The sequence below is a fragment of the Artemia sp. Qi Xiang Cuo genome, unplaced genomic scaffold (assembly GCF_049724085.1).
Source record: "Artemia sp. Qi Xiang Cuo unplaced genomic scaffold, ASM4972408v1 HiC_scaffold_23, whole genome shotgun sequence".
NCBI classification, from domain to species: Eukaryota; Metazoa; Arthropoda; class Branchiopoda; order Anostraca; family Artemiidae; genus Artemia; species Artemia sp. Qi Xiang Cuo.
Genome location: NW_028297432.1, coordinates 6796449 through 6807533, shown reverse-complemented (window position 1 = coordinate 6807533; position 11085 = coordinate 6796449). Strand labels below are relative to the sequence as shown.

General features: G+C 34.9%; 1 protein-coding gene across 1 annotated transcript; it reads right to left on the bottom strand.

The window, feature by feature from the left end:
- Window positions 1–1902: 1902 nt before the first annotated feature.
- On the bottom strand, window positions 1903–7460 carry LOC148939008 (uncharacterized). Its single transcript, XM_089107400.1, has 4 exons — window positions 7212–7460; window positions 6579–6728; window positions 3076–3681; window positions 1903–2991 (listed from the first exon to the last, which is right to left on the bottom strand). Exons 1-4 carry the CDS (start codon window positions 7330–7332, stop codon window positions 2183–2185), a joined length of 1686 nt encoding a protein of 561 aa, XP_088963526.1. The 5' UTR covers window positions 7333–7460; the 3' UTR covers window positions 1903–2182.
- Between the last annotated feature and the right edge of the window lie 3625 nt (window positions 7461–11085).

The window sequence follows — 11085 nt, the reverse complement described above, 5'->3', positions numbered from 1 at the left end:
GTAAGGGTAACTCAAATAGTATATCAGTTTAGTAAGCCATATCAAAGCAATTTGACATAAAAAATATGATTCAAATATAAAATGAATTTTTCTTAGAACCCAACAAGAACTCGAAGAAAAGAGGATTGAGGGGCTAGCTGACACACACTTAAGGTATTGGCTCTCATCTGTTATGAAGATCAGCACTGCCAGTCAAGGAATGGAGATCAGTAATGGCAGTTTGAACTAGTGCCCTTTAGTTTGCACTAGCCTAATGACGCATTCTATCTGTCCAGTAGATCTGGTGGCATTAAGGTGTCAATCTACAAACACTAAGACTTATATCAGACAAAAGCATTTCAACAGAAGACTACTCTGAAGTTTCTGGCAACAATAGATATCCAGTTCTTGCTTATTCTAGAAATAAAGAAAAGTATCTTTGGTTTGTCATATTATGCATCCAAGCAATTCAAGTTCACATTCAAATTTCTTTCAGGCATTCACTCTCTTTCAAGAAGTCAAACAGCACGTTCTAGAGTTCCAATGTCAAGAGTGCCGGATTGTGGAAACAGCATTCAATTCAAATAGAAAAGCCAGTGCATTCGTTTGTTTTTAGCACACAGATCAATTATGTGTTGATGCCACTGTCGATGCCAAAAGAAATCGCAGACATCTTGTATTTTGTATATTCCATGTAATCAGATATTCTGTACTTCATAGTGGATGGAAGAATTTCAGAGCTGACAAGAGTTCGCTGTTCTGTCAATTTGTCCCCTGGGTGTATGTTTGAAACAATTGGATTAAACAAATAATTATTGGCAAATTTTCAAAAGCCCCCTCTCAAGAAAATTCGGTGTCTACTTGGCTGGCTAAAAAATACTGAAAAATTCAACCTAATCCAGAAAATAGACTTTTTAGTTGCAGTTGTAAAACTGATTTGAGATGAAGTTTTGTAGTTAAACATTATTATGTTGTCAAGAAAGACAAACAGTTTTTTTGTGCTTAAAAAGTGACCTTGGATCCACTAAAACATTACCCTTAGTGACCTGGCATCTGAAATAATTAAATCTACTAGCTTCTTGCTAAAATCATTTTCCAAACTTAGAAGATTTAGTATTATTTGTAACTAGTGTCACCAAAGATCCGGCTTCTAAGATTGAGAATATTCAAAAAAGGGATTTCAAAATTGCTCTTGGTTCTTCCCTCAGAGTTTGTAAGGACTCAGTTCAACTCAGCTTAACCTGACTTCCTTGTGATGACACAAATTTACCATGGACTTTAAACTGAATTGTCTTATGCCCGACTTTTGCCTTTATATCCTTTTCCCCAAGTAGTATAGATAAAGTGACATTCGATTATGTAATAAGACTCTAGTGTTGCAAACAATAATTATAGTGGGGCACAAATAGTCGAATATCTAGTCAAATTAATCTACAACACCATCCACTCACACCGTCTTAAGGATAGTGTATTCCTTGAGACCAATTTGATATTTCTTAATTTTTTCTTCGAGCAATAAACTGCTTAGTGTTTTCAATGAATATGAAAACAACGCCAAAAAAGTTATTATCAAAAGAACAACTTTTTAAGTCAGAGAAAAACATGAAGAAAATTGGCAGATATAAAATAGCTTGTATATGTAGCAATTTCTCAATATAATTGACTATTAACGCTTTATTTTGATTGACTACTTTTTTTTTGTAGTTTTCAAGCCATTCAAAAAATAAAGCTTTTTGACATTTTTGAACCTAATTCATTTACAAACAAATACTTTTCATTTCTTTTTTTTGCGCTAAGGTAAGAACCACAGGACCTTGCTTTTTTTGTTAAACGGTTGGATACTTCAACATCCTAATAATCATGGGTTTTGAAAACTGACAAGTTCTATTTGAGTTGAAATTACCCATTTAAGAAGATATTTTACCAGGTCCTAGAAACTAGGCGGGAAAACAGGCCCTAGGCAACAAGAAAATAAACACTTGCTCTGTTTGTGTACTTTTACAAATGCAAGAGTTCTTGGATGAAGATCCAGCCTTACTTGTCAAAAAATCGGAAAAACCCGAAATTTTCATTAATACAGATAGCAAAGAGTTAGTTGAGATCTGAGAATTAGCTTGCATGCAACCGCTTTAATTCTTAAACGTCTATTTCAACTTCTGTCAACGAAAATCACTATTCCTTCCAAAGTTTTTGTTGTCAACTATTAAATATCAGACTTCTTCCTAGAATGGGTTGTTAGGTGATATTTCACGGCCGATTTCTCTGAAAACGTTTTCTTGCATAAATTACATTTGAATCGTTTCTCACCTGCATGGACTCTTTGATGCCTATTCAAATGGCTTAATTGAGAAAAGCATTTCATACATATCTCACATTTAAATGGTCTCTCACCTGTATGCACTATTTGGTGCCTGTTCAAATGCCTTGAAGAAGAAAAGCATTTCTTACATATCTCACACTTAAATGGGCTTTCACCTGTATGCACAGTTGGGTGCTTCTTCAAATTGCTTGATGAGGCAAAGTATTTCCTACAAATTTCACATTTAAATGGAGTCTCACCTGTATGCACTGTTGGGTGCTTTTTCAAATTACCTGATGAAGTAAAGCATTTCATACATATCTCACATTTAAATGGTCTCTCACCTGTATGCACTATTTGATGCTTTTTCAAAAGACTTGACGAAGAAAAGCATTTCTTACATATCTCACATGCAAATGGCCTCTCACCTGTATGCACTATTTGGTGTTTTTTCAAATGGCTTGATGAAGCAAAATATTTCCTACATATGTCACATTTAAATGGACTCTCACCTGTATGCACTATTTGATGCTTTTTCAAATGGTTTGATGAAGAAAAGCATTTCTTACATATCTCACATTTAAATGGTCTGTCACCTGTATGCATTATTTGGTGCCTATTCAAATTGCTTGGTGAAGGAAAACATTTTTTACATATGTCACATTTAAATGGTCTTTCACCTGTATGCTCTATTTGATGGTTCTTCAAATTACCTGATTGAGAAAAGCCTTTCTTACATATATCACATTTAAATGGCCTCTCACCTGTATGCACAAAATGATGCTTTTTCAAAATGCTTGGAGATGAAAAGCATTTCTTACATAGATTACATTCATATATGTTTTTTTCTGTGTGTATACTTTTATGTCTTTCTAATTTCCTATTCTTTTTACTGAGCAAGTATGTTTTTTGATCGTCTAAACTTTTTTCATCAGATTCCAATTTTATTGAATTAGAGTAGCCGCTTGCTGACGAATTCTGTGAAAAGACTAGCGATTCATTTTCCTGCAGGTCTAGTTCAGATATCTTTGGTGAAATGTGACCTTGTAACACTAGATGTTGTCTCATATCACCAATAGATTCTCTTAAACAAATGCCACATCTCCTTGTCCCTCCCATTTGGTGTTCCATAAAATGAACAACAAAATTGCTGTATTCACGAACTACTGCGGGGCAGATATCACACTCTATTGGTGAAAGCTCTTCACAACCAGTGTCAATGTGAAGATCTAAAATCAAAAGAGATTTCTCTGCTTTTCCACAGGAGCCGCATCGCCAGATTCCCACTGTAAGTTCTTCAATAGCCTTCTCTGTCAGTTTTTTCACCATAATGATTGGTTTTGGGCCTAAGAGTATTGGATGACTCACACCATCAGAGCTGCACAAAATAGAATGCGTCACCCCTGTAGTGAAAAAAAAAAGAATTAAATTTCTTTACTAAAACTAATAAAATAATAAACACACAGAAATTGAGATTATAACAATTAGGGCCCGAATAACATTATCAGACCAATATGAGGGTCACAGACATTATAGGCTTACGGGAAATAAATATTGAGTCTTATATTTACAACTTATCCAGTAGATCGCACCAGATTTTCCTCAGGTCATTTTGCTTGTCCAGTCCTTGGGGACAGAGCAATCAGCTAAGTCTGATTGTGGTGGTAGAATAGCGGCAGTTGTCATTACACACCTGATGCATCAATCTTCAAAATGTATGGTGATTTCAAAAACGTCTAAACAACTAAAAACAAACAAACCCAAAACCACCAAAACAACTAAAAAGAATAAAATCAACTATAAATATCTGTTTAATGAATGTTCATTTGCGTGGGTGAAAAATCCCAAGATTCAACCACTTAAAACCATAATATCTAGTCAGGGGCATAACTAAGGGGGAGGGAAGGGGTTCCAGTGTATTGGCGCTACGTGCCGAAACCTTGGAAAATTTACCTATTTACCTTGGAAACTTGGCTTGTATCCGCATTTGTCGGCATACTGGATGATTTTGTCGACACATTCTTTAAATCCCCCCTCCAAACTTAGAACCCTAGCTGGATCCCTGTATCCAAACAAAAGAAAGTAGGCACATCAAGTTTGATTGATTGCCTGTTTCACAACATACTTGCGACTTCAACAAGTGAGGAAGCAGAGTCAGAAGATAATGTTGATCAGCTACTGGAAAGGTACATGAGTGAGGCTGTCATTGACATGAAAAAAAGCTGTCCGTTAGATTGGTGACAAAAGAACAGCAGTCATTTCAAGAAACTAGAAAAACATGCTCAAAATTATCTTTGCTGTCTGCCATCGAGACTAAAACTTTATTTGGTTTAATTGTGTTTCTAAATCTTTTCTAAATAAATCTTTTTTGCATTATCTGGAATTCACAGTGAATTATTGAGGCTGTTCTTTGGATTGTAATAGACCGGGGTGATACACGTTAGCATGCATGTGGGCAGAGAATACAGCGTTTAAACTTCAGAATTTTTTTTTTCAGAGGAAATTTATCGGCAAATTCTATCGGTACGACACCGAATTATCGGTATCTATATTGGACCCAAATAATCCATATCAGTCGGGCTCTAATAACAAATGTGAGTGAAAGTAAAACATTCAAAAAGTATTAAAAGATTGGGATCTACATTGTCTTGCACTGGTTCTATCCAGTTGCTTTAATTATTAAATGAAAAAAAAAATTTAATTAGTTCAATCTCATAGGATAATTAGATTAAGGATAATAAAAATTATCTTTGTCAGCTTCAAAACTTAACATCTATCTTTCTCCATATCATTCGAGAATATTTTTGTATGATTTATGATTTAAGTAATATTAAACTGAACGACGAAACGTACACTCCGTGGGTATAGCAAAGCATAAGCGGGCAGTGGGCAGTGGGGGGAGTCAGTTATAAGAAAGACATACAAATGTGATATATGTAATTTTCTGAGTCTACAAGAGTACCACTACTAACATCTCACCACATGCCAACACAGCCTGAGGCCAACAGCTACACAGGCTCCTTCTTCATCTCAACCTCTTCAAAGCCTCCCTCTTTTCACCCTCACAAGAAAATCCCATTTCCTTTAATGTTTTCTGTACAAGTTTGTTTGACAGTTTTACTTAAAAAATACAATTTTGAAAGAGTTATTACAATGGGCATGCAATAAATCTGAAAACCAATGTTGAATGATGTGGTTTCCCCCCCCCCCTCCCCATCTTTTTCAAATAATCTGCGTTCACTTGGAATAAAAATCGACGAAAGAGAGCGCAATAACTGCCATAGGAGCTTTTAACCTCAGATGAGCTGAAAATGGGAGCAATAGCATGAACCGCATTTGAGTTTTGATTTTGTCCTTCTTTCATTTATTTTCTCTTTTATATTTCATTTCAATTTTGTCTTTCTTCTTTTTTGTTGTCTTTGTATTCCCTTAAACCAGTCTACATTTTTATCCCATCGTTGCCACTTAAATAGTCTTGAACTACTCCAAACGAAAATGGCTTCAACTATTCCTGTTCAGAAATAGAATTAAAAGTGAAGTTATTTCTCTTAAGCTATATCATGTTCGGGAGAAAATTGGTGTTGCACAGAAAATTTTTAGAAAAATCAGCAAAGTAAAAAAACAAACTCCACCTCTACTTGGCTAGTGTAACTTTCTAGTTACTTAAAAAGAAAGTTTTTAGATGGCTGTTTTCTACAAGTACATGAATTCGCCTCCCTCAGACGAGCTCTCTCGAATTGTGCCCCCCTTTGTCCAGCCGACAAGGCAGACACGAAGGCACACAACTCGGTCCAATTATCTAAAGGAGGATACGCCGAAAACCGAGTACTTGAGGAACATCTTCATCCGGCATTGCACTTCTATCTGGAACGATCTTCCTGGGGATATTATCCCTGCAAATCCCTCTGTTGACACCTTCAAAAGAAGGTTCAATAGACATTTAAAACCTCGAGGCCATTGAAAGAGGTAAATGAATAGCGACATATCAGATACTTTGAAGTACATGGCGCCGTGAATATTGGAATAAAAAAAAAAAAAAAAAAAAAATGTTGAGAGACTCAAGACCTGTTTCAGTATTGTGCATTTAAATTCCTTTGATGCACTTGCCTTCAAGCCGAAATGCAAACTAAGTCTTAATATAGACTTTTGGGAATACTATTTAATTATCTATTTGAATGACAAAAATACTTTTGGCAATACTATTCAAATACAAAAACGCGAAGAACGTTTGTTAGGTAGGAAAAAACTTTCAATAAAACTATCCTTAATTTTAAAGTACCACTAATAATTTCAAATATACCTTGGTCATTTCTATCCAGTTCCTGTAAGTCTGATTCAGATGATATATTCAATGAAATACCCAAAGGTCGATTTTGATGCTCAGATGACAGAATATAACTAGAAGTTTCTCTCATTGTTTCAGTATCAATTGCTGAAGCAGCTTCAGCTTCTACAAAATAAAAAGAATTAACAAATAGAAAATGAATGAACAATAAGATTGTCTGAATAATTCACCAGTCTACAAACTTATAAAACTAGACATAACAAGAGGTCGGAACAAATTTAAGAGCGATAAACTTGATTGTTACGAAACTGATTTCGCAAATTTAGAGTTTTATTCACAGATTTTCATATCCAGTAGTTAATTTTTCTGAATAGAAACATATTTATACTCGCTCAATAAAGACTAGAATGGCAAATCAATCTGCACTTTGCTGACATTGTGCAACTTTAGCCTGCTTAAATAATGCTCTCAACGTTAAATCTAACAATCGCTTTGTGTTTAACGCTTTTAGTAAAACTTTTTATGGAAGTAAAATCTTTCAATAACGCTATTTAAAGCTTTATGTAATGTTTCATGCTTTATCTTAGCAAAAAAAAAAAAAAATTCTGATTAAACACTAATTCAGAAACATTATTCGTTTAATTATACCTCCGTCGTCAATACCCACTTCCTGGGAGTCAAATTCTAGAAGTGATGTGGACATCCTGGGTGAAACACCCTCAGAGAGAATTTGATGTCCTGGTGATAGAGAAGAATTTGAGGTTTCCATTAGGGTTGTGGCAGCACTTATTGAAGGACCTTCAACACCTACAATAAAAAATAAATATAACAAGGAAAAGAAACCCTAAAATGCTATAAAAAAAACAATCTCAACAAATTACTCTGAAACAAAGAAGCTCCCAAACCCAAGAAAGCAACAAAAACAAAATAGATAGCAAAATTTAAAAGGGCAGTAAAACAAGAGCCTTGAACAAACTCAAGAGTGATAATCTAAAGATTACATCACTAAATTTTGGTTATTACCACCTTTTTCACCAGTTTTAAAATTGAAATAATTTAAAAAGCGTTCACCTATTAAGAAAAAAAGAAGAAAATTTGAATTTGCAATTAATCAAACTATAGTTCAACTGAACAAGATCTATAAGACATTGTTTGTTCCAAGCAAAGAAAGTTCCAGGAGTTTGTTTTTGTTTGTCAAATTTTTGAGCTAGACACCAGCAGGTAAATTACAGAAAAAAATTGAACTCTTCTTTTATCTGTTTAGATTCAGCCATAGCAGAAGCCTACATTAAAATTCCTTTTTTTCATAAAAAATTTATTTGACAAATATTAATTTATTAGTTTTAGATGAACAAAAGATATTTTTGATTTCCATACACAACAATAAAACCCAAAGTAGTTGATAACGTTTAAAATTAGTTTTAGTTTAATGGATTAAAGAAGCATAAGTTTTCTGTAAGGTATTAACAAACTCAATGTGATTCAGAAAAGATTTATATTAGTCCAATCCTATTAAGGTTTTAGGTGGAAATAATCTTGGGCAGTGCAATAGCGCTGCCTAAGTAAAGAGCGCTGTGGGCACAATGTATTATTTATTTTTATTTTTTTTTTGTCTTAGGCTAGGCGCACTTCGTATCGAAGGACTTGTCGTAAACTTCGAAAAGTGCTCATTCGATTGCAAATTCAAACTGCTAATGCCCTTTTTAATAATCGAAAGTGATTGGAGGGCAACTAACCCCCCTCCCACGCCCACCATTTCCCCACACATTCAGTCAAAAATTTGAGATAGCCATTTTGTTCAACGTAGATGAAAGATCCGGAAATTATGTTCTTGAGGATGACAACCCCCCTACAGCCCTCAAGGCAAGGGTTGTAAGTTATGTCCAGGCTGCATAAAAGGAATATATAGATAGTGTGATCGTATAAACTTCGGAAGGGGTTTATTGGATTGGTAATCAGAAGTTCTAGTCCGCTTTTCAAGATTCAGAGTGATCGGATGGAGGATACTCCCCAACACCTCATGTTTTTCCTAAATGCATCTGATAGAAATTTTGATGTGACCCATTTGTTGTCTTAAAAACTTCGAAAAGAGCTCATTCGATTGGAAATGGAAAGGGCTAGTGCCCTTTTTAATAGTCGAAAGTGATTGGAGGGAAACTAACCACACTCCTAAGCCAACCATTTCCCCAAACCCATCCAATCCAAATTTTTAGATAGCTATTTTGTTCAACATTATTCAAAGCTCCGGAAATTACGTCTGTGAGGATGAAAACCGCCCAGAGCCCTCTGGGCAAGGGTTGTAAGTTATGCCAAGGGGGTATATTAGGTATATATATATAGATAGGGTGATAGAATAAACTTCGGAGGGGGCTCATTGGATTAGTGATCAGAAGCTCTAGTGCCTTTTTTAAGATTCAAAGTGATCAGAGGGTGGATATCCCCTCCCCATACCTCGTGTATTATCCCGAAATACATCTGATTAAAATTTTTAGTTAGCTAAAAAATTTCTTACTTTTATAAATGAAAAATTATCAAAACCTTAACGAAGATATATCAGTATAGATCAATTTAACTGACAATCCACGGTCATTTGTTTGTTTTTTTGTTTTTTTTTTCAGTGAAGCACAAATTGTGAACTGGTCTTTGGAAGGCATAGGGGTTATCAGCCCTACTCATGTTAATTTTTGCTTGTTTTGAGTTTGACTCGGTTGTTTTTTGTAATTTCTGTTCGTTTATTTTCATTTACTTATTGATAGTGATTTGTGGTAATATTATGCTTAGAAGATTATTTGACTTTATTTTTACTCATTCTTGTCTTGTGGAAAACTTTTTTTAAATTAATTCCATAAAAGGAGAAACTATGCGTATGCATAGTACTAGCACCCAGTAACAACATATTAAAAATCAGCAATGCAACTTTTCCTAGTCGGCATACTTAATAGTGAATCCTGATGAACACTTTAGGCTAAAACAAATATAATTTCTGCATTTTCTTTGATTCATTTGAGGGTAAGAGAATTTGTCTTATATACATATATTTGTAGATAAAATCACAATTCGATATATAAAATATTAAATCAGAATACAATAGTTTTGCAAGTATTTGAGCAAAGAGTACTTGCAGCAACATGATCCTGAAAGTTGGGGATAGATAATTACACACGCAATACTATTTTTGATATTACACATGCTATGTAATTATAGATAATTACACACCTTACGTGCTAATTAAACACTATACAAAGACCAGTATCTTGCATAGCAAGATAGCGGGAATTACGGGAGTTGATTTCTTCACCCACCTTTTTTAATTCCAAATCACGGTCATGGAGTAGGTCGTTTCCTTTTTTTAGATCATTTTTGTCTTTTAGAGCAAATCTGTCAACTTGTTTTTGCAAATCGACTATAGTCACTTCACGCCTTGATTGATTTTTTAAAATTGTACCATATTTTTCTTGGATGGAACCCAGCTGTTTGGTATACTTTTCACAGTCAGCACACGGAAGGGCTTGGGAAGCTTGGTTTTTGGAAACTGTCTTTGGGGTAGTAACTTTTAGGGTAGACTTGGGGATACTTCGTAGTAATTTAGTGCCAGGGGGTAGGGAGTATAGTGACATCGGTGATTTCAAAGGATGATTCAGAGGAAGGGAGGACTGGCAGTCTAAGTAGTACCACTCACTCTGTAGTTTTCTCTCCTCAATTTCAATCCCTGCGCACTTGGGATGTAGCCACAGTTGACACTGACTGCACTGAACTGTGCCACTAGCGGCGCGTAGTTTACACTCTGGGCAAACATATTTCATAGGTTTTGACATAATGGCACAAACGGCAGAGATTTAAAGCCTCTTTAGACGGGAAACAGCACGATTGGAAATAGGATCTTCAACATAACCCGGAGCGGCAAGTCCAAGGTTTGCACTCCTGCTTGCTAAAAAAATGTCTATTACCGTTCCCCGCGTCCTCACTGAACGTCACTAAGAATCATTAGTATAATTCCAATTGATAATTTATATGGGACACCGAAATCATCCTATTCCCAGCACTTTATGAACTAAATTATATGCCAAAAATCTCTAAATTTATAGCATTGTTGGTGTAGTTGAATGCACCACTTTTTCAAGATACTATTAGTATACAAAAGTCTCCATTTAATTAAGTTTTCAACAGATTTCAAAGAATGATATTCACAGATATAATCAATTCTAAGTCTACTAATTATTGGTAACTGTGGAAGAGGATTATATGTCACCAAGCCAATTGTTGTTACGAAATGATATCCGATTTTAGATGTAATCACACTGAGATCTGAACAACGACTAAGGCAAGGGATAACTTTTGTCAAAGTTTAAATGTTGAGAAACAAACTTTTATAGCCTGAATATATTGGATAGCCAACAAGATTCCATAACTGACCTAGAGACAAGGTAAAAGCATTTATCAGTTATGTTTTTTATGCTTTTTCTAAATTGCTTAGAAGAAACAATTTGCTTACAAATGCACTCCATCCTTGAGGATCCTAAAT